General features: G+C 40.0%; 1 protein-coding gene across 2 annotated transcripts; it reads right to left on the reverse strand.

Annotated features, from left to right (window-relative positions):
* LOC121387690 lies at positions 1–27,683 on the reverse strand. 2 transcript variants are annotated; one of them, XM_041518879.1, is made up of 12 exons: positions 27,488–27,683; positions 23,710–23,839; positions 21,351–21,442; positions 19,070–19,138; positions 15,199–15,313; positions 14,373–14,464; positions 10,983–11,051; positions 8,077–8,191; positions 5,756–5,847; positions 4,235–4,309; positions 2,381–2,466; positions 1–1,741 (listed from the first exon to the last, which is right to left on the reverse strand). In XM_041518879.1, the coding sequence occupies exons 1-11, from the start codon at positions 27,537–27,539 to the stop codon at positions 2,393–2,395; spliced, it is 975 nt and encodes a 324-aa protein (XP_041374813.1). In that variant the 5' UTR covers positions 27,540–27,683; the 3' UTR covers positions 1–1,741; positions 2,381–2,392. The 2 variants fall into 2 exon arrangements, with proteins under 2 accessions (XP_041374813.1, XP_041374814.1); XM_041518880.1 differs by lacking the exon at positions 27,488–27,683 and having other exon boundaries at positions 23,714–23,839.

The following is a 27,683-nucleotide window of genomic DNA, read 5'->3' on the forward strand; positions in this document are numbered from 1 at the left end:
TGCTAAAACAAAATCAATTTTATTTTACCTGTTTACAACATGAAAATATATTAATACTTCTTTGTCTTAAAGGCGCAGACCCTAGTTTTAGCCTGTTAAAATGGACAGTAAGCTTAGATAATCTACACACCTGCAAAATACTTGGATACGGTTATAACAGAGAGAAGCTGAAGGTTGTGATGTTTAAACATGAAAATATCGTCTAAAATAAACTAGAGCCTGTCTCGATAACCATTACTTCTCAGACGAACGTGCGTTTTTAGAATTATGAAAAATGCATGTTGGGTTATTACAAAAACCTGGATGACCAGAACCACTTTATGTGTACGAAAATGAATATTCTAAATAATAAAATGCAAGTACTATTAATTTTAATTATTAAAAATGGCTTTAATAGTGAAAAATACGTCGTAGCATTTAAAAACTAGGGTATGTCCCTTTAATTGACACTATGCATGTTTTGAATGACTTAAATACCTTTATAAAATAACACCTACAATATTTAACCGAGTTCGAAAGCGAATACGTGTTCATTATTTAAAGTTGTATTATGCATATAAATGTTACAGATACCTAGGAATTTTGTTTTAATTGGAATAAGTCGTCAACAGAATATTAAACAAACAGACATTTTCGTTTACTAAATTCAAAACATTTTTAAATTAGTCTTGATGGATCTGACGGTCCTTTTTCTTGAATTGTGATGTTTGTTAATAATGCATTTAAACAATGTATCTTCTTCTTTTGTATTCAGTTTCTTTATGCTCGTCAGGTTTTGAACAACCGGACCAAGATCGGGTGTTTTACTGCCTATCTGAACTCCGCAGTGAGCAGCAGGTTTTGTCTTGAACTTCAACGTTTTTGTCACATTGTTCTGAGTTATGGCAAGATGTTCTGTCTTATATCTGAATCTAATATATGTTTAGGTTTATACTTAATATTATTTAACAAAATTGAAATGTTTTAATTGTTTTTAACACGATAATATTTTGTTAATTAAATATCTACTAGCTACTGTACATGCAGAGATTAATACAGGCATAACCTTGACGAAAAAAAAACAAAAATGCACAACCCTCCCCCCAAAAAACCCCACAAAAATAAACAACAAAAAAAACAACAACCCCCCCACCAAAAAAAAAACCCACCCCAAAAAAACAACAAAAACCCAACAACAAAACCCTACCTACACAACGATTAGTTCGTAATTAAAAAGAAAGAAAAAAAGATTTAGATTATGATTATAAATGTATTCGTACAGAACAAGATTATTTAGTTAATATATACCAATTGGAATGAAATAAATGGCTTAGATTATATAAATGTTATATAAAGTGAAAAACGATAAGGCAGTATGTGATGACATTGTCACAAACCAGTATTTACCATTATGTAATGGCCGCCATGTAAACGACCACATATTTTTTTTTTGTAACGGAAACAGGTCTCAAACGTCAATACATAACATAAGCTAATGCGTAACACACAGAAGTCAAGTAACATACATATTATGACACAAAGCTGCTATTATTAAAATTAGCACAGGGTTACACTTTAAAGCAATGTTCTCTTCGTGATCTTCTAACAGTACTGTGTATAGTAGATAACGTTTCAGGCAATCTTCATTAACTGCGTTTGCGCTGTTTTTTACACGAGTAAAATAACCAAAAGTAAGTCAAAATATCCCAAAATCGCAGTGAATTTCTCGGGAATGTCGCTCTAGTATGTTTAATCTTTCGACCTGAAAAAAAGAAAAGAAAGCAAAGGGAATTAGCACAGCCGAAGATGATGAGCTGCCTGAGAATGAGAACGAAGATGATGAGCTGCCTGAGAATGAGAACGATGTTTAACGTTTTATCTTTGTTTAACTCGACTGACGCGCGGTCGGTCTAGATTCATTGATCACCGACGGTGGGCCCATTGGGCTATTTCTCGTTCGAGCCAGTGCACCACGACTGGTATACCGATGGCCGTGATATCAACTTTGTTCAGTTTAACCACTAGATCACATTGATTAATAAATCATCGGCTACTGGATGTCAAACATTTGGTATTTCTGACTCGTAGTCATCAGAGGAACCTCGCTATATATTTCTTAATGCAGCAAAGGATCTTTGATATGCACTTTTCCATATAAAAGATCCCTTGCTAGTAATGGAAAAGCGTAGCGGGTTTTCTCTCTTAGGCTATATGTTACAATTTTTTTTTTTTTTTTTGTCGTGAAAATTATTTTGTCTTAATGTCAAGTGTCGAATGTTATATATTAATAATATAGAAAAAAGCCTTTAAAAGCCAGTATTACCGTGCTATATATATATGTATATCCCAATTATTTGAGATTTGGTTCTCGTTTGTTGTTTTGTCGTTAACAATCACTTACATTGTTTCCCGTCTACGTCGTGAAATGTAATCCAGCTATAACGGACACAAAAAGGCACACAAGACTGAGCATCACTTGTTGAGGCGCTGAAATAGAAATAGTAACCAATACAAGAGCTATAAATAACTGAGGGTAAACCAAGTTCTGTGGTTTACATTTCGACCGTAGGCCTTTATGAAAATAACAAACATCTTGCAACTAAATACTGATTGATTTGTGTTCAAAGCCTAACATTCGAAATTATTGTAGGAATTTCTATCCCTGTAGATGCATTTTACAGTGTCAAAACCTGAAACAAAATGCTCCTCCCCATCTCCTCTCTCTCTCTCTCTCTCTCTCTCTCTCTCTCTCTCTCTCTCTCTCTCTCTCTCTCTCTCTCTCTCTCTCTCTCTCTCTCTCACACACACACACACTGATGTCTGTTTATTTGCATTTGCATGCACATGTCCCAGTCTTTACATTTGTGTATGTATACGCGTGTCTGTATACGTGTGTGTGTGTGTATGTGTCTGTGCGTGTGTCTCTGTGTATATACGCGCGTGTGTGTGTGTGTGTGTGTGTCTGTGAACACGTGTGTGTGTATATGTGAGTGTACGCGTGTGTGTATGTTTGCGTGTGCATATGTCTGTGTATGGGCGTGTTTGTTAGCGTGTTTCTTGTACAGAACTTGTAATGATTTTGTTTATAGTGAATTAGGACGATTGGCAATGCAAATTATAAGAAAATTACGGACTTTTAAATACAATGTATTGGATAAAGCTGCGTAACACAAATAACAGTATATTAAGAGCTATATATGAGAAAATGGTTTAGTATGAAAGAAAGACATGTTTTATTTAACGACGCACTCAACACATTTTATTTACGGTTATATGGCGTCAGACATATGGTAAAAGACCACACAGATTTTGAGAGGAAACCCGCTGTCGCCACTACATGGGCTACTCTCTCCGATTAGCAGCAAGGGATCTTTTATTTGCGCTTCCCAAAGGCAGGATAGCACAAACCATGGCCTTTGTTGAACCAGTTATGGATCACTGGTCGGTGCAAGTGGTTTACACCTACCCATTGAGCCTTGCGGAGCACTCACTCAGTGTTTGGAGTCGGTATCTGGATTAAAAATCCATGCCTCGACTGGGATCCGAACCCAGTACCTATCAGCCTCTAGACCGGTGGTCTAACCACGACGCCACCGATGCCCATGGTTCAGTATGAAGATGACTGGTTAATGAAATGGAACTTAGCACATGTTGATAACAATGTTTACAATTTAATTAGAGAAAGGATAAATAGTATATTCAAGCAACAATGTTACAGTAGAATAATAACAACTTCAAAGGGAGGTTTATACAAACACTTGTTAAATAATTTCAAATTACAAGATCATATCAGAAAACCATTGGACGTTCGTCATTTAAAAGAAATAACTAAAATCTGAATATGTGCACATAAATTAAATATAGAATTTGGCTTAATGATCTCGGAACATATTTATATAGAGCAAATGCCGTTAGAGATCAACTACTGGAGCAAATTGGTTAATATTAACATTACCTTTAGTTATTCAGTATAGCACTATTCGTTTTCAGGTATATTAAACCAACAATGCATGTATATCTCAGTATACTTAATAATGTCTTGTGTGTATTAAATAATATAAGTCAATAGAACCTTAATTTATTTATTAATTATTATTATTATTATTATTATTATTAGTAGTAGTAGTAGTAGTAGTAGTTACTAAGTGACTTTCTACCATAATCCTATATATATCTTGTATATATTTAATATTTTCTTGTACATTGTATTATGCTGATAAGTAAAACTTAAAATAATATGGAACTTGAACGTTACCGCCGCCGGTGTTCACTTTGGCATTTGGGCACCGTTTCTCAATTCCACTCAACGTACACTTGAGATGAGCTGCAGCTGTAAATAATATAAAAAACTGTAGATTAATACTTTCATAGACTAAACATATAGTATAATCTGTTGCCGTAATTTCACTTATCGAAAATATAAACACATAGACACAGGTTTAATAAATAAATATATACACATAGATAGATAGACAGACAGACACACACACACACACACACACACACACACACACACACACACACACACACACACACACACATATATATATATATATCCCAGTTGATTCCCGTTGGCTTGAATCCCGTCGTTGGTCGAGAATGTGTCCGACCCATCTGATAGTTCGACCCAACCATTCAGTCAACATCGTGTAAGTGTAACTTGGGACTTTGTTTTGGTTCGAGCGATGCGGTGTATTCGACCTTCCGATTTCGACCCAACGAAATTCTAATAGATATATATATATATGTATATATATATATATATATATATATATATATATATATATATATATATAGAGAGAGAGAGAGAGAGAGAGAGAGAGAGAGAGAGAGAGAGAGAGAGAGAGAGAGAGAGAGAGAGAGAGAGAGAGAGAGAGAGAGGTTTTTTTTATTATAGAGAATATTAACCGAGTCTATATTAATTGGTATTTGTATACATACTGACCATGTATTATTATATATAAAATGTATGATTTATATTTTATATTTTGTTTCCTACTCTTAAAGGCATATACCCCCCGGGGGTTGTCACGTAACTATAGAAATAACACACCTTTTCTTCCATCTCAATAGTAATCAATGTTACTTTTATTTATAATCCTTGGTTGACCTTGGTTTGTGAACATATTTGTAAACTTGTCCGTGGGAATATGCCTTTAAGATTTGAAATCATGGAATTTACCATTGGTCTCTCATCTTGTGTAAACCTGAATTACATTTTCAAATTGTAGGAAGAGGCCTAGATATAGGCATTTTGCTTGTTGGCCGATCCCCAACCAGCATTATAATTGGGAATAAATATTGTTTAAGCCACATATATATTGATACTTTACATATATACTGATTTAAGAACTTAATTTAAAATTGTTTGACGTTCACCCACCGTATAAACGGCGTAGCGCGTTTTCACGCAACCGTTCATACCATAGTGTGGAAAGCGGTTTTGCGGGTTCATACTTCCATGAACGTTTCCTGTCACGAGAAATGTTTTTCTCTTACCCTGTTGCTGGTCAATGCAACTTGTAGAAAATGTACAAGGATGTATGGATTCTTGAAAACTAATTTACAGTTAGAAAAATAGCGTGACATCACATGCAGGAATTAGGTAATGTGCTCTCACGAGAAACGTCTTAATCTTACCCAGTTGTTGGTCAATGTAACTAGCGGAGAATGTACGAGAAAGTGTGGAATCTTTAACAATAATCTACGCCTACAACCTTATAGTGACGTCACAGGTAGGGACTAAATAATCTCAGGAGAAATGCTTTCAACTTACCAAGGTTGTTGTCAATGAAAGTAGGAAGGCTCGTTCTACATTTGTTTGCAAGTGAGGCATCGTTCACACATTTGGCTGATTTTGAAGCGACCCTGAAATAGGGAAGAAAAGGGATATGACTCAGCACATTTCACATTTCGACTATTAATGTCCAACATATAATTATTTAAAAAAAAAGAGTTAAAGTTTGTTTTGTTTAACGACACCACTGGAGTACATTCATTGATTAGTCAATCATCGGCTATTGGATGTCAAACATTTAGTAATTCTGACTTGTAGTCATCAGAGGAAACCCGCTACATTTTTCCCAATGCAGCAAGGGATCTTTTATATGCACTTTCCCACAGACAGGAAAGCACATACCACGACCTTTGTCCAGTTGTGGTGCACTGGTTGGAACGAGAAAAAAAACCCTACCAGCTGAATGGATGCGCCGATATAGTTCGATCCTGCGACGCAAGCACCTCAAGTGAGCACTCAACCGACTGAGCTAAATCTCGCTCCCTCATCGGCATTTGAAAGTCAAACATTTGGTAAATCTGGCATATAAAGGAAACCCGCTACATGTTCCATTAGTAGCAAAGGAATCACTTATATGCACCATCCCATAGACAGGATAGCACAAACCACGGCATTTCATATACCAGTCGTGGTAAACTGACTAGGTCAAATAACAGCCCAATGGGCCCACCGACGGGGATCGATCCTAGACCGACCGCGCATCAGGCAAGCGTTTTACCACTGGGCTACTTCCCGCCCCATATAATTATTTTGTCACTTTGTTTCATAAAAAGAGAGAGGAAACCGGACGTTAACGTCGCCGCATCGTCTGCTCCTACCAATAAAAAGTTTGTTTTTGTTTAACGACACCACTAGGGCGCATTGATTTATTAACCATAGGCTATTGGATGTCAAATATTTGGTAATTTTGACATATAGTCTCAGAGAGGAAATCCGCTACATTTTTCCATTAGTAGCACAGACAGGATATCCGCTACATTTTTCCATTAGTAGCACATGCCACAGCCTTTGATATACCAGTCTTGATGCACAGATTGGAAAGAGAAAAAACCAAATGGGCCCATCGACGGGGATCGATCTCAGACCAAGCGCGCATCAAGCGGGCGCTTTACCACTGGGCTACCCCCCCCCCCCCCCCCAATAAAGTAGCAAGGGATCTTTTATATGTATTTCCCAATAAAAAGGACAACACATACCATTGTTTAGGACGCAAAAAATCCCGACAACAACGCTGAACTCGAGTCAAACTTTGGGCTTGGTATGTTTTTTTTTTGATGTTGTTGTTGTTTTAATATTAAACAAATAATAATGAAAATGTGTAACAAATGTATAACATTTTCTTCTTCTTTTTTTCTTGATAAAAATAATATTTTGTGTATGTATGTATTGATGTATGAATATCTATATATTGTATGTATGTCGAGGTTGACTGTTACATACATATATATTAACGCACTGGCGCAGGGGATAATTAAATCCTTTCTGATCTCACAAACTGTCCAATGCCGTTGCTGGGACTCGAACCTGTGGCACCGAATCGCCCGCAAATTGCAGACTAACCACGATGTGCTCTGACCTATTGAGTCATGTATGTATGTATTTATGTATGAATATCTATATAGTGTATGTATGTCGAGGCCGACTGTTACATACATAGATATTAACGCACTGGCGCAGGGGATAATTAACTCGTTTCTGGCCTCACAAATTGTGCCATGCAGTTCCTGGGACTCGAACCTGTGGCACTGAATCGCCCGCAAATTGCAGACTAACCACGATGTGCTCTGAGCTATTGAGGCATCCAGAAAAAGAATGCTCTTTAACTCAACCACATGCATGGGGCCTACAATCTACGCGGTCGATCCCGCTCACGTGCATGAAACAGTGGGCAGACCTGGCACTGGCTAGTATGTATTTATATATAAATATCTATATATTGTATGTATGTCGAGGTTGACTGTTACATACATAGATATTAACGCACTGGCGCAGGGGATAATTAAATCCTTTCTGGCCTCACAAATTGTGCCATGCAGTTGCTGGGACTCGAACCTGTGGCACCGAATCGCCCGCAAATTGCAGACTAACCACGATGCGCTCTGAACTATTGAGGCATGTATGTATGTATGTATGTATGTATGTATGTATGTATGTGTTTATGCCTGTGTATGTATTGGCTGTGTATGTATTGATGATTGTATGAATGGGTGTATGGGTGAATGGGTAGATGTGCGTTTCACTGAGGCACTCACGTACAAACACGCACACGCACACAATCTGAGAAACGTAGGAACACTTACTCGCACATACTATCTGTCAGGATACACGATTTGTTCACCAAGCTGGCCGCGGCTGGTACAAATGGTTGTAGACAATCTCCGATTGTCTTTCTTTCTTTGTCGTTACATTCATTTTCTGTGTAAATAAAGCATAATAATACTTTAAAGGTACATTATTACATTTCCAAGTGACATATTTAGTTATTTTTACATTTAATTGTGATACATACTACAAATTGATCGATCCCACAAATATTCTTCGAAAAATTAACTCGGGAGTGTCGAAATTGTGATCTTCTTCTGAGGTCGAAACTGGCTGAAATGCATGCTGGTAATTTAAACTGGTAATCTACAAATTATGTCGGCCCGAATCAGTGCATATTGGACCATATTATGAAGTGATACCGAAAGTAACTTATTTATAACACGGTAAGTATAACCTCTTATAACTGTCTTAACATTAGGGACTAATCGTAGCTTTGTTATGTAATTTTTGTTTCAGGTGTTTATCAGTATACATTTTAAATTATGGTATTCGAGGCTAGTGATGGAATTAAATGTATTTAACACAAAACGTGGCAATATAGCATGTACACGTGACCAGTCACGCGACGGGGAGATCAAAGGCACCGACATCAAAGCATTTTCAGTGTTACTCTAGCCTGTGAAGTTGTTGAAAAATAATCAGAGTCGTATTTGAGTATTTGGCGCCACTAAGATACTAATAGTTTTGCCTCCCCACCCCCACCCCCGGCCATCAAAACCATAAGCGAAATACCATTGTAAACGTTAAAACTATCGCAGATTACAATAATAGAACCTAATCAGTTTTAGAGATAATCATATGAACACAGTGGGGAGGAGAGAGGAACCATAGCAAATAAAGAGTAGATTCTACCACGCAATGAGAAAGTTCAGATAGGTGGAACAACATGAGCCGGGGACGGGGTTGGGGGTGGATCTATCATAAAGAGTAGATTCTAGAAAGTAGTGGGAAAGTTGAGATAGTTAAGATGAGGTGGAAGGACATGAGTGGGGGACGGGGTGTGGGGGGGGGTATCTGTCATAAAGAGTAGATTCTACAACGCAATGGGCAAGTTCAGATAGGCGGAATAACATGAGCGGGGGACGGGGTTTGGGGGGGGGATCTGTGATAAACAGTAGATTCTACAACGTAGTGGGCTAGTTGAGATAGGCGGAATAACATGAGCGGGGGACGGGGGGGGGGGGGGCGATCTGTCGTAAAGAGTAGATTCTACAACGTAGTGAGCAATTTGAGATAGGCGGAATAACATGAGCGGGGACGGGTGGGAAGGGGGGGGGATATGTCATAAAGAGTAGATTCTACAAAGTAGTGGGAAAGTTGAGATAGGTGGAATAACATGAGCGGGGACGGGTGGGGGGGGGGGGGATCTGTCATAAAGAGTAGATTCTACAACGTAGTGGGCTAGTTGAGATAGGCGGAATAACATGAGCGGGGACGGGGGGGGGGGGGGCGATCTGTCGTAAAGAGTAGATTCTACAACGTAGTGAGCAATTTGAGATAGGCGGAATAACATGAGCGGGGACGGGTGGGAAGGGGGGAGATATGTCATAAAGAGTAGATTCTACAACGTAGTGGGAAAGTTGAGATAGGTGGAATAACATGAGCGGGGACGGGTGGGGGTGGGGGGGATCTGTCATAAAGAGTAGATTCTACAACGTAGTGGACAAGTTGAGATATGCGGAATAACATGAGCGGGGACGGGTGGGGTGGGGGGAGGGGGATCTTTGTTATAAAGAGTAGATTCATCTACGTAGTGGGAAAGTTTAGAGATAGGCGGAAGAACATGAGCGGGGGTAGGGGTGGATCTGTCATAAAGAGTAGATTCTACTACTTAGTGGGTAAGTTTAAGGGTAGGCAGATGAACATGAGGGCGTCGGGACGGATCGATCTGTCATAGACAGTAGATTCTACTACATAAGGGTAGGCAGATGAACACGAGGGGGAGGGGACGGATCGATCTGTCATAGACAGTAGATTATAGTACTTAAGGGTAGGCAGATGAACATGAGGGGGCGGGGACGGATCGATCTGTCATAGACAGTAGGTTATACTACTTAAGGGTAGGCAGATGAACACGAGGGGGCGGAGACGGATCGATCTGTCATAGACAGTTTAACACGAGGGGGCGGGGACGGATCGATCTGTCATAGACAGTAGATTCTACTACTTAAGGGTAGGCAGATGAACACCAGGGGGCGGGGACGGATCGATCTGTCATAGACAGTAGATTCTACAACTTAAGGTAGGCAGATGAACACGAGGGGGAGGGGACGGATCGATCTGTCATAGACGGTAGATTGTACAAGTTAGTGGAAAAGTTGGCAGCTACAAAAGGCCGTCTGACAGATGAGATGCAAAATGACACTGAACTTAACGACAATCTGCCAGGAGCAACGTTACGGACCTTTCGTTTCAACCGAATAATTCCATTAATTATCCTTTAAGGAATATCTAATAAAAACGAAATCAAGTAATATATTTAATTATTTGCTTGTAATTTCTATGGGCATACAGCTGAAGTAATAATGTCTGCATTCCAATGGCAAAAGCCAACATAGGCTTACGGGTAAAAAAAAAAAATGTAGGGGGTGGGGTGGATGGGGCAGGCTGATTATTTGTCCGAATTAAATGAAAATGCTAGAATCTGGATAACAAAATTCATATATATTAGCATTCCTGTCAAACTGTTGAATAATACGAATCACTACGCATTTTTACATGGGTTACAACTAATATTGTGCGTAGATGATGAAAATACATGGTGAAATGTTTTCAGGCCAGCTTATTTTGCCCGAATATCTCTGTATGCCATACGTTTTTCAGATGATTGTCAAAACAGCGCCTAAAATGTTTTGTTTTATTTTTTATCTAGCGTACATACCCCTTTTCACTTTGGCTTTTGGACACTGTTGCTCCGTTTTGCTTACTGTACACTGGAGTTGAGCTTGTGCTGCAAGGAAAATTGTAAATCATAAACTAATACGTCACAGATATACGGATCTCTATCAGAGAAATGCATGGTATTTGTGTGAAAAACATGGACCGAATTGTTGAAGCCTGTTTTCTTAAATGCAGGTGTTTAAAGGGACAGATCCTGGTTTTTAAACACTAAGGCATCTTTTTTACCTAGACCCTAGTTTCAACCCTTAAAAATGGACACTAAGTTTGGTTAATTTACAAACTGTCACGGGGATCCTATAATACCCGTAACTGAATGAAACACGATTATCCAAATATCTCTCCTAACTGTATATCTATTAGATCTCTCTGTAACAGGCGGTAGATACCCGCTTTGGCTCGTCTAGGTATGATCAGAGATAAGTTCTTATATAAAGTATATATTATTATAGCACGTTTAGTTCACTAGAAAACACAACAAAAACACAATACACTTTGGAATCTGTATTAACCTACGCTGACAAATGTACTGCCGCAGTAGTTAATTAACAACAACAAATAATAACAACCCAGAACTGATCACTTAATTAGTTAATCTCTAGGTATGTAGGTTACACAATATTGTAATCACTTCACCGTGACACAACACCCACACGTGTGATAATTGAGAAACGCTTCTAGGGGAACTTAATTAATAAAGGAATTACAACACTATTCGTAACTGGTTAATTTTTAATTAACCCTACTACTCGTTCAGTAACCTTGTAACACAGAATTAATACTGGTATCTATCACAATAAAGACAATAACCTACAGTTTACCTAGGTCTTCTAGGATGACTGGCTAAGCTTTATATTACCAAATACTCGTATACATATAGAACTGTAAGACTACGATTTACTTCGTCAGATGACCGAAGACACTGTCTAAAGAATATTGGTATAATACAGTATTAAAATATTTAAAGTCACATCAATCACACCAAGGTTATACAACAGAGCAGAAATAATATATTTACCAAAGTCCAAACGGACAACGTTCCCTCGAGATACCTTTCTATGGTTCTCCTCGATATCTCTAAACCCTAGCTATTTATTATAAAATCGAATATCGCCTGGGGGTACATCGTGGCACCGAATCTTATCATGTGAGTTCCCACCACGACCACGCCGGCATATTTTTCTCTGATCGTCAGACTGGCTGTCGCCATCCGCGAGCAATCCCCTGTCCATAACCAGCACTACCGGAGATATTACGTAATTACTAGCCACATGGCCTCCACACCTGCGATGGGTGTGTATTAGAAGTACAGCTCGATGACCGTCGCGCAGAAGTATTACGTAACAAGTTGCCCACCTGGCTAAGTGCATTTGGAACTGCACACGGCCTTCTAAAACAATTAATATCGCCACAGGCAAAAAGACACTAAGAGCATGTACCGTCACACAAACCTATAACAAACTTGGATACAACAGAGTGAAACAAGAGTCTGTGATGTTGAAATACCCTTAGACTAAATAGACTAAAACACGACTCCATAACAGTTACTTCTCAGACGCACGTGCGTTTTATAAAAAAATATGAAAAATGCATTTTCGAATGTACGGAAATGGATAATCTAAACAATAAAATATATAGGGCCTAATAAATAATGTTTGATTTCAGTGATCATTAACGGCTCTTAATAGTTTATGCCTCATTGACTGCCAGATGCGTGTAAAGACTGCATTAGGGATACGGCGCCATTGTTCCACTAATGAGGCACCAAGTTCCTGCAAAGTCTGTGGAGGGTTCCTGGGTTCCTGAGAGGGCGCAGGCGTCTTCCAAGCACATCCCAGACGTGATCGATGGGATTCAGTTTGGGCGATCCTGCATGCCAATTCATGACATTGATGCCTGCGTTCCTCAGGTAATCCCTTGTCAAGACGGCCGTGTGGGGTCTGGCGTTGTCATGCTGAAAGACCAGGCCTAGACCATGAGCTGCCATGATGGTCACAGGTTCCTGGGCCAGCACCTGGTCGCCGTATGCAGCAGGGTTGAGGTTGCCATGGATGCCAAGAAGTCGACAACGGCCATTTCCATAGAAAGCACCCCAAACCATTACACCTCCGCCTCCGAATCAGTCAACGCCACTGACACACCACTGAGTCTCCAAACCCTCTGCCTGCCATAGGCAAATCGCAGTGTGAATCTTGATTCATCGCTAAATACGACTCTATTCCATTCCCTCCGATTCATCGCAAGTGGCGTTGTGCCCACATTTGACGTTGACATAGATGAAACTGGGTCAAAATGGTTCCAACATATAGACGCCGTGCGTGGAGGTGAGCGGTTCGCAACCGATTTCGGATCGTTTGCGCGGCCACCCGACGTCTGGAAAGTTCATTACTGGTTGCTGTAGCTGTCATAAAACGGTTGCGGAGGTGACGTAATACAATATAACGGCCATCTGCCTGAGCCGTCACACGTGTCCTACCCGGTCGGGGGCAACCAGCTGTGGTGCCCGTTTGTTGTACTCGTGTCCGCAGATCATAAACTGCCCGTCGACTACAACCCAACACCCTTGCAATGTCAGCTACTGACGTTCTCGCTTGCAACATGCCGACAGCACGTTCACGCTGCACATTTGTGAGGCGTGGCATCGAAACAGATCGTAACAAATGTCTTTTTTCGTTATATCAGACTACTGTGAGCAAGTAACGATAAAAACACGTGTGCTGTTGTAGTCACGTGACCAGTGGCACGTGCAAAACCAGTTTTGCCTCAATGGTGCTGTGCAGTGCTATGGATCGGGTCACGTGTGCTGTGATGGACTTCAAATGGAGTGTCGACATTGCCATTACAATATTTATTCCTGAAAAATACCTGCTTTCAACACTCATTGACTTTATTCAAGTTTTATATCGTGAAGTTTTTAATTTGACTCTAAAACAGGGTTTGGAAATTCGGCCCATAATGTGTTAGTAGTAAATAAATAGAGATTATTACATGAGTTAAGGGCCTCTGAGAATTGAATATTTGCATAAATCATTAATCTGTTAAGCAAACAAATAAATTCAGGTAATCCATTTTCTTTTTACGTAACCGGTTATGTCCATGTAAATAATGTCCTAAATTTAAAGCACGAACGGAAAATAGGTTACGCTAAATTAGATTTGCGTGAACGACGTACGAACGAAATAATCGTTGTTGCAATGTTCACATGTCTGTGGGTCCACTGAGGTGCCTGGTGATTCGATCCTAGACTCTATCACCTCAAGTGATCGCTCTACGGAATGCTCCACATATGTTACTATTGTCATCTACGGGATTTGAGTTGGTGGTATACACCCTATTATTCGGGAAGGCACATTTGCTCTCTTATTGATCTTACCCAGTTGTCCGTTAATGTAGGTTGTAAGGTATCCTCTGCATTTATCTGGCACATATTTCTTATTCAGACAATCAGCAAATGTCACGGCTGCTCTGAAAGACCAGAAGACAAATTTGATTTATTAAATGTACACTGATATTCCTCAACAACCAACAACGATCCCTGACATCCCCCAATAAAAACAAATAAACAATCAAATAAACACAAAAAACCCACTCAAAAAAACATTGAATGCAGTGAGAAAATTCGTATATATGTGCGTGTGTGCGTATTGTATTTATATATGGAAACATGTATATACATACATAATATATACATGTATATGTATAAATGTTTAATGTACAGACGAACATAATGAAATACATACATACATACATATATACATACATACATACAATATATAGATATTCATACATCAATAGATACATACATGCATACACACATGTATTTATACATAATATATATATATATATATTGTATGTATGTCGAGGTTGACTGTTACATACATAGATATTAACGCACTGGCGCAGGGGATAATTAAATCCTTTCTGGCCTCACGAATTGTGCCATGCAGTTGCTGGGACTCGAACCTGTGGCACCGAATCGCCCGCAAATTGCAGACTAACCACGATGCGCTCTGAACTATTGAGGCATGTATGTATGTATGTATGTATGTATGTGTTTATGCCTGTGTATGTATTGGCTGTGTTTGTATTGATGATTGTATGAATGGGTGTATGGGTGAATGGGTAGATGTGCGTTTCACTGAGGCACTCACGTACAAACACGCACACGCACACAATCTGAGAAACGTAGGTACACTTACTCGCACATACTATCTGTCAGGATACACGATTTGTTCACCAAGCTGTCCGCAGCTGATACAAATGGTTGTAGACAATCTCCGGTTGTCTTTCTTTCTTTGTCGTTACATTCATTTTCTGTGTAAATAAAGCATAATAATACTTTAAAGGTACATTATTACATTTCCAAGTGACCTATTTAGTTATTTTTACATTTAATTGTGATACATACTACAAATTGATCGATCCCACAAATATTCTTCGAAAAATTAACTCGGGAGTGTCGAAATTGTGATCTTCTTCTCAGGTCGAAACTGGCTGAAATGCATGCTGGTAATTTAAACTGGTAATCTACAAATTATGTCGGCCCGAATCAGTGCATATTGGACCATATTATGAAGTGATACCGAAAGTAACTTATTTATAACACGGTAAGTATAACCTCTTATAACTGTCTTAACATTAGGGACTAATCGTAGCTTTGTTATGTAATTTTTGTTTCAGGTGTTTATCAGTATACATTTTAAATTATGGTATTCGAGGCTAGTGATGGAATTAAATTGTTTTTAACACAACACGTGGTAATATAGCATGTACACGTGACCAGTCACGCGACGGGAAGATCAAATGCACCGACATCAAAGCATTTTCAGTGTTACTCTAGCCTGTGAAGTTGTTGAAAAATAATCAGAGACCTGTTGGAGTATTTGACGCCACTAAGATACTAATAGTTTTGCCTCTCCACCCCCACCCCTGGCCACCAAAACCATAAGCGAAATACCATTGTAAACGGTAAAACTATCGCAGATTATAATAATAGAACCTAATCAGTTTTAGAGATAATCATATGAACACAGTGGGAAGGCGAGAGGAACCATAGAAAATAAAGAGTAGATTCTACCACGCAATGAGAAAGTTCAGATAGGTGGAAGAACATGAGCCGGGGACGGCGTTGGGGGTGGATCTATCATAAAGAGTAGATTCTAGAGCGTAGTGGGAAAGTTGAGATAGGCGGAATAACATGAGCGGGGATGGATGGAGGGGTGGGGTGGGGGTGGGGGTATCTGTCATAAAGAGTAGATTCTACAACGTAGTGGGCAAGTTGAGATAGGTGGAATAACATGAGCGGGGACGGGGGGGGGGGGGGGGGGGAACATCTGTCATAAAGGGTAGATTAAACAACGTAGTGAGCAAGTTGAGATAGGCGGAATAACATGAGCGGGGACGAATGGTGTGGGGGGGGGGGGGGGGCGATCTGTCGTAAAGAGTAGATTCTACAACGTAGTGGGCAATTTGAAATAGGCGGAATAACATGAGCGGGGACGGTTGGGGGGGGGGAGGAGATGGGGGGGGGGATCTGTCATAAAGAGTAGATTCTACAACGTAGTGGGCAAGTTGAGATATGCGGAATAACATGACCTGGGACGTGTGGGGTGGGGGCAGGGGATCTTTGTTATAAAGAGTAGATTCATCTATGTAGTGGGAAAGTTTAGATATAGGCGGAAGAACATGAGCGGGGGTAGGTGTGGATCTGTCATAAAGAGTAGATTCTACTACTTAGTGGGTAAGTTTAAGGGTAGGCAGATGAACATGAGGGGGCCGGGACGGATCGATCTGTCATAGACAGTAGATTATAGTACTTAAGGGTAGGCAGATGAACATGAGGGGGCGGGGACGGATCGATCTGTCATAGACAGTAGGTTATACTACTTAAGGGTAGGCAGATGAACACGAGGGGGCAGGTACGGATCGATCTGTCATAGACAGATTAACACGAGGGGGCAGGGACGGATCGATCTGTCATAGACAGTAGATTCTACTACTTAAGGTAGGCAGATGAACACGAGGGGGAGGGGACGGATCGATCTGTCATAGACAGTAGATTCTACTACATAAGGGCAGGCAGATGAACACGAGGGGGAGGGGACGGATCGATCTGTCATAGACAGTAGATTATAGTACTTAAGGGTAGGCAGATGAACATGAGGGGGCGGGGACGGATCGATTTGTCATAGACAGTAGGTTATACTACTTAAGGGTAGGCAGATGAACACGAGGGGGCAGAGACGGATCGATCTGTCATAGACAGTAGATTATAGTACTTAAGGGTAGGCAGATGAACATGAGGGGGCGGGGACGGATCGATCTGTCATAGACAGTAGGTTATACTACTTAAGGGTAGGCGGCAGATGAACACGAGGGGGCAGAGACGGATCGATCTGTCATAGACAGATTAACACGAGGGGGTAGGGACGGATCGATCTGTCATAGACAATAGATTCTACTACTTAAGGTAGGCAGATGAACACGAGGGGGAGGGGTCGGATCGATCTGTCATAGACAGTAGATTCTACTACTTAAGGTAGGCAGATGAACACGAGGGGGAGGGGACGGATCGATCTGTCATAGACAGTAGATTCTACTACTTAAGGTAGGCAGATGAACACGAGGGGGAGGGGACGGATCGATCTGTCATAGACAGTAGATTCTACTACTTAAGGGTAGGCGGATGAACACGAGGGGGAGGGGACGGATCGATCTGTCATAGACAGTAGATTCTACTACTTAAGGTAGGCAGATGAACACGAGGGGGAGGGGACGGATCGATCTGTCATAGACAGTAGATTCTACTACTTAAGGGTAGGCGGATGAACACGAGGGGGCGGGGACGGATCGATCTGTCATAGAGTAGATTATACTACTTAAGGGTAGGCAGATGAACATGAGGGGGAGGGGACGGATGGATCTGTCATAGACGGTCGATTCTACTAGTTAGTGGAAAAGTAAAGTAAAGTTTGTTTTATTTAACGACGCCACTAGAGCACATTGATATTTTATCTTATCATCGGCTATTGGACGTCAAACATATGGTCATTCTGACACTGTTTTTTTTCGAGGAAACCCGCTGTCGCCACATAGGCTACTCTTTTACGACAGGTAGCAAGGGATCTTTTATTTGCGCTTCCCACAGGGAGGTTAGCACAAACCATGGCCTTTGTTGAACCAGTTATGGATCACTGGTCGGTGCAAGTGGTTTACACCTACCCATTGAGCCTTGCGGAGCACTCACTCAGGGTTTGGAGTCGGTATCTGGATTAAAAATCCCATGCCTCGACTGGGATCCGAACCCAGTACCTACCAGCCTGTAGACCGATGGCCTAACCACGACGCCACCGAGGCCGGTAGTTAGTGGAAAGTGCAATTATGCACAGTATTTCAAGCACTGTGCTTTCATGCTGTTGACATAGTCGTATTTGTTATGACTAAATTATTGTCTCATCTCGTAGTAACATATCTTATGAAATGGACAAAAATATGGCAGTTGACTGTCGGCAGCTACAAAAGGCCGTCTGACAGATGAGATGCAAAATGACACTGAACTTATCGGCAATCTGCCAGGAGCAACGTTACGGAGTTTTCGTTTCAACCGAATAATTCCGTTAATTATCCTTTAAGGAATATCTAATAAAAACGAAATCAAGTAATATATTTAATTATTTGCTTGTAATTTCTATGGGCATACAGCTGAAGTAATAATGTCTGCATTCCAATGATAAAAGCCAACATAGGCTTACGGGTAAAAAAAAAATGTGTAGGGGGTGGGGTGGATGGGGCAGGCTGATTATTTGTCCGAATTAAATGAAAATTCTAGAATCTGGATAACAAAATTCATATATATATTAGCATTCCTGTCAAACTGTTGAATAATACGAATCACTACGCATTTTTACATGGATTACAACTAATATTGTGCGTAGATGATGGAAATACATGGTGAAATGTTTTCAGGCCAGCTTATTTTGCCCGAATATCTCTGTATGCCATACGTTTTTCAGATGATTGTCAAAACAGCACCCAAAATGTTGTGTTTTATTTTTTATCTAGCGTACATACCCCTTTTCACTTTGGCTTTTGGACACTGTTGCTCTGTTTTGCTTACTGTACACTGGAGTTGAGCTTGTGCTGCAAGGAAAATTGTAAATTATAAACTAATACGTCACAGATATACGGATCTCTATCAGAGAAATGCATGGTATTTGTGTGAAAAACATTGGACCGAATTGTTGAAGCCTGTTTTCTTAAATGCAGGTGTTTAAAGGGACAGACCCTGGTTTTTAAACACTAAGGCATCTTTTTTACCTAGACCCTAGTTTCAACCCGTAAAAATGGACACTAAGTTTGGTTAATTTACAAACCTGTAACAAATTTGGATACAACAGAGTGAAACAAGAGTCTGTGATGTTGAAATACCCTTAGACTAAATAGACTAAAACACGACTCCATAACAGTTACTTCTCAGACGCACGTGCGCTTTATAAAAAAATATGAAAAATGCATTTTCGAATGTACGGAAATGGATAATCTAAACAATAAAATATATAGGGCCTAATAAATAATGTTTGATTTCAGTGATCATTAACGGCTCTTAATAGTTTATGCCTCATTGACTGCCAGATGCGTGTAAAGACTGCATTAGGGATACGGCGCCATTGTTCCACTAATGAGGCACCAAGTTCCTGCAAAGTCTGTGGAGGGTTCATGGGTTCCTGAGAGGGCGCAGGCGTCTTCCCAGCACATCCCAGACGTGATCGATGGGATTCAGTTTGGGCGATCCTGAATGCCAATTCATGCCATTGATGCCTGCGTTCCTCAGGTAATCCCTTGTCAAGACGGCCGTGTGGGGTCTGGCGTTGTCATGCTGAAAGACCAGGCCAAGACCATGAGCTGCCATGATGGTCACAGGTTCCTGGGCCAGCACCTGGTCGCCGTATGCAGCAGGGTTGAGGTTGCCATGGATGCCAAGAAGTCGACAACGGCCATTTCCATAGAAAGCACCCCAAACCATTACACTTCCGCCTCCGAATCAGTCAACGCCACTGACACACCACTGAGTCTCCAAACCCTCTGCCTGCCATAGGCAAATCGCAGTGTGAATCTTGATTCATCGCTAAATACGACTCTATTCCATTCCCTCCGATTCATCGCAAGTGGCGTTGTGCCCACATTTGACGTTGACATAGATGAAACTGGGTCAAAATGGTTCCAACATATAGACGCCGTGCGTGGAGGTGAGCGGTTCGCAACCGATTTCGGATCGTTTGCGCGGCCACCCGACGTCTGGAAAGTTCATTACTGGTTGCTGTAGCTGTCATAAAACGGTTGCGGAGGTGACGTAATACAATATAACGGCCATCTGCCTGAGCCGTCACACGTGTCCTACCCGGTCGGGGGCAACCAGCTGTGGTGCCCGTTTGTTGTACTCGTGTCCGCAGATCATAAACTGCCCGTCGACTACAACCCAACACCCTTGCAATGTCAGCTACTGACGTTCTCGCTTGCAACATGCCGACGGCACGTTCACGCTGCACATTTGTGAGGCGTGGCATCGAAACAGATCGTAACAAATATCTTTTTTCGTTATATCAGACTACTGTGAGCAAGTAACGATAAAAACACGTGTGCTGTTGTAGTCACGTGACCAGTGGCACGTGCAAAACCAGTTTTGCCTCAATGGTGCTGTGCAGTGCTATGGATCGGGTCACGTGTGCTGTGATGGACTTCAAATGGAGTGTCGACATTGCCATTACAATATTTATTCCTGAAAAATACCTGCTTTCAACACTCATTGACTTTATTCAAGTTTTATATCGTGAAGTTTTTAATTTGACTCTAAAACAGGGTTTGGAAATTCGGCCCATAATGTTTTAGTAGTAAATAAATAGAGATTATTACACGAGTTTACGAAACGAGTGTCAAGGGCCTCTGAGAATTGAATATTTGCGTAAACCATTAATCTGTTAAGCAAAAAAAAAACGTAAATTCAGGTAATCCATTTTCTTTTTACGTAACCGGTTATGTCCATGTACATGGTGCACTGGCTGGAACGAAAAATAGCCCAATGTGCACGTGTCCTAAATTTAAAGCGAGAACGGAAAATAGGTTACGCTAAATTAGATCTGCGTGAACGACGTACGAACGAAATAATCGTTCTCGCAATGTTCACATGTCTGTGGGCCCACTGAGGTGCCTGGTGATTCGATCCTAGACTCTATCGCCTCAGGTGATCGCTCTACGGAATGCTCCACATATGTTACTATTGTCATCTACGGGATTTGATTTGGTGGTATACACCCTATTATTCGGGCAGGCACATTTGCTCTCTTATTGATCTTACCCAGTTGTCCGTCAATGTAGGTTGTAAGGTATCCTCTGCATTTATCTGACATATATTCCTTATTCAGACAATCAGCAACTGTCACGGCTGCTCTGAAAGACCAGACGACAAATTTGATTTATTAAACGTACACTGATATTCCTCAACAACCATCCCCCAATAAAAACAAATAAACAATCAAATAAACAAACAAAAAAACAAAAAAACATTGAATGCAGTGAGAAAATTCGCATATATGTGCGTATGTGCGTATTGTATTTATATATGGAAACATGTATATACATACATAATATATACATGTATACGTATAAATGTTTAATATACAGACGAACATAATTACATACATACATACATACATACATACATACATACATACATGCATACATACATGCATACATACACACATGTATACATACATCCATCAACATATACATACATACAAAAATCAATACATACACACACAATATATAGATAGTTATACATCAATACATACATCAATACATACATCAACACATACATCAATACATGCAGGCATACATATATACATACATACATCAATACATACATACATACATATATACATACATACGAATGAATGAATGAATGTTTAACGACACCCTAGCACAAAAATACATATCGGCTATTGGGTGTCACAAATGGTAAGTATATGAAAATATTATTTATATATAGTTATGTAAAACCACAGTGGAAGGAGCTGTGGGTCAAAAGTATAATACAACATATAAAATCAAGGTAAGTATATTTTAAAACTTTGCATAGAAGTCAAAGTGTTTTTAAAACTTTATAATTAATTCTGGATGGAATTTAAAAGATTCCAAGACATTTCTGTTACCAAATATATCATTTCTCGTCGGCTTGAGATGATCACACTCCACCAAAATGTGGCGCACAGTCAGTGTATACTGACAATGTTCACACTGAGGGGGAGGGTCCTTCTTTAAAATAAATGAATGCGTCAAATATGTATGACCGATGCGGGCACGGCACAAGAATACTTCATCCTTCCTGCATCGCCTGTAAGATGACTGCCACACTCCCAGGACTGCCTTGACAGAATGAAGCTTGTTTGCAACCGCACCGTCCCAATCGTCTTGCCAAGTCGAAAAAGATATATTAGTTAATATGAAATTTAAAATCACTGTAAGGGACACCAACATGGACACGGGGCAAGTTCAAAGCAGACTTGACAGCAACATCTGCCTTTTCGTTACCCTTAATGCCAACATGGCTGGGTACCCAACAAAATATAACATCTTTATTGGCAATTGATAAAAAGACACACTTTCGTATTACCATTCCAACTAACGGGTGCTCCAAGTTCATGTACTTTTAGAGCTTGGAGACACGAAAGTGAGTCTGTAAAAATAATATATTTGGATGTACATGAATCCTTAATCTGTTCCAGGGCTTTATTGATTGCCCAGGTTTCAGCAGTAAAGATTGATGCTGAATCGGCAATCTCATGGAAATTATTGCGTCTGATGGAAAAACTGTAGCACAAGCCACAGCATTCCCATCCCGTGATCCGTCTGTGTAAACAGGAATGTAGTCCCAGTACCTCTCTTGGATTTCCATGAAATGTTGTTTATAAATAACTGCATCTGTGCCATCCTTTTTTAGATGCACAAGATCGAATACAATTTTTGGTGGTTTGATACACCAAGGTGGCAACATAAAATATGAAGGCGTTTCCAAAATGGCTGTTAAATCAATGTTGGAAACTGATAAAAACTGCTTAATGCGAAGACCAAATGATCGAATCGCATTCAGTTTCGCATCAAATAACTTCATATATTTGTTATCAAACACCGCATTGTGTGCAGGATGTTTTGGCATTGATTTAATCTTACATACATACATACATACATACGTACGTACATTGTTTTTAAATCTGTAAATGGATATACAAAATAGACATTACAGCACGTCCGGCATATATAAAACAAAGCCAAGGCTGAACCCAGTCCATTTCTCAGCGGTTGGTTTGTTTGTTATCCATTTTCCTAACAATCTTCTAAACAAACCCAACAAATAGCCAAAGAAATTAAAAACAAGAATGACCGAAAAACAGTTATATTATGAATATCACAAAGGTCATTTGAATTTAAAATCAATTTCGAATCCCTGGAGAAAAATTAGAAGAAAACAAAAGAAGAGAAAATTAGCTTGAACAGGAGGGATGGTGGTTTCTTGACCCTAAAAACTAACACCCATCCCCAGCACACACGCCCAACAAACGTGTACACACACACACACACACACACGCACAAGCAGACACACACGCCCGCCCCCCCCCCCCCCCCCCCCAACACGCGCACACACGTAAGCGAACCCATACTTGCACATATCGGCGTCTAAGGTGCACGTCTTGTTTACGATCGAGGTAGTAGCTGGAGGAAAAGGTGCTAGGCAACTGCCAATTTGTCCTATTTCGTAGGTGTTACATTCATTTGCTGCTTGAAGAAAACCTGGAAAATAACATCAAAATAATATTTATATTTTATTCTAAACTGATGGCGAGTGTGTTCTGTGTTGTGATTGGTTAATTACATACGTTTTCTGGGATCAACTGAAAATAACACCCGGACAGCTAATGACGTCACTAGAAAGGAACAGGCCAAGTTGATGGTTCAGTAGTCTACAGTGGACCCATTGGGCTATTTCTCGTTCCAGCCAGTGTACCACGACTGGTATATCTAAGGCCGTGGTATGTACTACCCTCTCTGTGGGATGGTGCATATAAAAGATCCCTTGCTGCTAATGGGGAAATGTAGCGGGTTTCCTCTATAAGACGATATGTAAAAATTACCAAATGTTTGACATCCAATAGCCGATGATTAATAAATCAATGTGCTCTAGTGGTGTCGTTAAAAAAAAATCTAGCACGCTGTCATTGGCATTAACCAATTCCCACCCCCACCCAAAAAACCACAACAAATAAACAACCCCCCCACCCCCCAAAAAAAAACAAAAAACAAAAAAACACAAAAACAAACAAACAAACCCACACACAACCAATGGAGTGGCAGTCCTCAGTGAGAGAGAAGAAAGTGTAGTGGTCTTACACCTACCCACTGAGTAGTCGAAGTCGCTGTGTCTGTGTGTGTGCTGGAATCAGGAGACGAACCCAGTATGTACCAGCCTTATGGCCGATGGTTTAACCACTAAACCACCGGTTCAAGTTTTATATCCATAGTGATTACCTAGTCGTTAAAGGGTAGGGCGTTTAAACGGTATCGTTTCGTTTAATAGGTTCCGTTTAGCTGTTTACAAAATGTCGCCGTGGTATGTGTTATCCTGTCTGTGGGATGATGCATATAAAAGATCCCTTGCTGCTAATCGAAAAGAGTAGCCCATTAAGTGGCGACAGCGGGTTTCGTCTCTCAATATCTGTGTGGTGCTTATGGTCCGACGCCATATAACCGTAAATAAAATGTGTTGAGTGCGTCGTTAAATAAAACATTTTAATTTTCCTATGGTGATCAGAATCTAGACAAACTATGTGATGTATCTGAGACAGATGGTCAGTTATCCACGGAAGACCGCCTTGGTGACACAGTAATATCAGAACCAGGAAACGAAGGTCATAGTGACTTGGTAATGGTACACGACAAACCACCATCCCACGCAATGTTTGATGATCCCAGTTTATGAACTGATAAGGAAGATGTATTGTGCAGTAGTCCGTGCAAAGCATGCCGCGGTGTCCCATAGTCCTTCTTAGCCTCCATGAATGTTTTTTTTTCTTTTCTAAATAAGTTCCCTGATGGCAAGGACTATAGGTATGGCAATTGACACACTGTCATCCTACGTTTTACTTGCATTCAAGGTTTGATGATTCTGTATGAATTGACAAGAAAGTTATGGCCCGGACAAGGATTTCCTTTAAAGTACAGCTAATACATGAAACATTGGTCGCGGTGACCTAGATACGGTACGCGACACACTGCAAGCTCTAGTTGCACGCAAGGTTTGATGATCCTATATGCACTGAAAAGAAAGATATACCCCGGGCAAGAAAAGTTAAAAACGTCATATCATATTACAACCCGTCAAAGACGGACCAATTAATATTAGGAACTACATGCCAGTTGTTTTTCCATCTTGTTTATTGCTAGAGTTTATATATACCACAAGTACATTATACCATGGGACCGTGTAGCACATACCACGGCCTTTCATATACCAGTCGTGGTGCACTTGCTGTAAAGAGAAATAGCCCAATGGACCCACAGACGGGGATCGATCTTAGACCACGCATCAAATGAGCGCTTTAACATTGGGTCACGTCCCGTCCCAGCGGCGGCACAGTGTAAAAAATAGTGGTACAGCTCGAGGTTGCCGGACTCTTCTTTGAAATGCATCTGTGAAGGACATTTTCACAGATACAACAAATATAACCCATAAACAAAACAGAAAAGTGGTATTGCCATGTCGTACTTCTTTGAAAAGTCCGCCCCTGCACCCCTTGCGCCTAAATGTGCAGGGCCCCGTTTTACAAAGCAATCTTAGCGCTAGTCACCTTAAGTGTATTAGACAGTTATGAACTTAAAGGGACACTTCTGAGTTCGCTGCAATTTTAAAGATGTTATCGACTAACAGAGACTTTTTAACTATTGTAATTGCATATCAAATATATTTGTCTGCATCAAATATTAGTGGCTGTATAGTAAACGTGTTTCTGATCGTTTTAATATCTGTATTAGGTTAAATGTCATTTTATTTCCTAAAAAATAAATTCCGTACGTACGAAATTATTTGAAGTCAAAATCCACTTTGGGCTTCTTACAAATATTAAGACGACCAGAAACACATTGAATATACAGACACTGATATTCTAAACCAGAAAATATATTTAATATGTAAGTTTAATCGTAGAAATGTTTTATTAGTCGGAAACATCTTACAATGCAGCAAACTTAGGAATGTCCCTTTAAGGTGACCTTATTGCTAAGAGACCGGCCTTGGTGGCGTCGTGGTTAGGTCATCGGTCTACAGGCTGGTAGGTGCTGGGTTCGGATCCCAGTCGATGCATTGGATTTTTAATCCAGATACCGACTCCAAACCCTGAGTGAGCGCTCCGCAAGGCTCAATGGGTAGGTGTAAACCACATGCACCGACCAGTGATCCATAACAGGTTTAACAAAGCCATGGTTTGTGCTATCCTGCCTGTGGGAAGCGCAAATAAAAGATCCCTTGCTGTCTGTCGTGAAATACTATCCTATGTGTCGACAGCGGGTTTCCTCTAAAAAACAGTGTCAGAATGACCGTGTGTTTGACGTCCAATAGCCGATGATAAGATACAAAATCAATGTGCTCTAGTGGCGTCGTTAAATAAAACAAACTTTACTCTTTTTTATTGCTAATATCGCTTTGTATAGGGCCCTGGCGGCAATTTCACAAAACATCGTAAGTTTACGTCTGCAAGTAGCAATTATACCGGATATACATGTACATTTACACGTGTTTTAAGAACAAATGAAAATGAAAAATGTATATTTCTAACTATATGTGTTGCACTATAATGATAATAAATTAGCCTTACGGTGTTTTGTAAAATTGGGCCAAGAAAATTAAGCGCTGTTTCTACTATATTATGTGATTTTATTTGGAGAGTAACAATTTCTAAAATTCCTCATACCTATTGCCAAGGCAAGAGAGAAGCCCAGCAAAAATAAAGAAGAAAAAGACAAAAAGAAGACAAAAAGCCGTGTAATTATGATTTGAAAATTAATATTTAAAAAGTGTACATACTATATTTGTTCTGTATTTGATATAATTAATATTTAAAAATAATGCATGCCAAACTGCCAATACTAAAATAAGTCCAGAACAAAAAAATGCTATAATGTTTTGAAAATTAATATTAACAAAACAATACACACCGTTACATACTCCAAAGACTAAAATACGTTTAAAAAATAAACTAATTCTACGATATCTTTTGAAAATTTCAAAATTAAACATACATATTTCCACACTAAAATAAGTCCAGAAAAAAGTTATATTATGTGATACGATTTGAAAAATAATATAAAAAACCAACAACAAAACAAAAAAACCAACCAATAAACAAACAAACAACTAAAACAAAACAAAATATAAATGGTACATACCAATTGACAGGACAAAAACTAATGCAGGAAAAAATAGCTTTTCGTAGGCCATCTTGCGCTCTATCCGTGATTTTGCTGTCCATAAAACGGGTCACAGGATGAACTGATTCGGCGTCGGGCCGACTTGATACCTCGTCTTTATGTAGCCTGAGAAAAGTACACTTCGTGGTTCTCGTCCAATCAAATTGCATTCCAC

The sequence above is a fragment of the Gigantopelta aegis genome, chromosome 13 (assembly GCF_016097555.1).
Source record: "Gigantopelta aegis isolate Gae_Host chromosome 13, Gae_host_genome, whole genome shotgun sequence".
Classification (NCBI taxonomy): Eukaryota; Metazoa; Mollusca; class Gastropoda; order Neomphalida; family Peltospiridae; genus Gigantopelta; species Gigantopelta aegis.

Excerpts from the sequence above, each read along its gene's own strand:
- LOC121387690 (XM_041518879.1), bottom strand. The coding sequence starts at position 27,539 with ATGGCCTACGAAAAGCTATTTTTTCCTGCATTAGTTTTTGTCCTGTCA. Across the intron at positions 23,840-27,487 it reads AGTTTTTGTCCTGTCAATTG|GTTTTCTTCAAGCAGCAAAT; the intron begins GTATGTACCATT and ends GTTATTTTCCAG. Across the intron at positions 5,848-8,076 it reads CTGACAGATAGTATGTGCGA|GGTCGCTTCAAAATCAGCCA; the intron begins GTAAGTGTTCCT and ends TCCCTATTTCAG.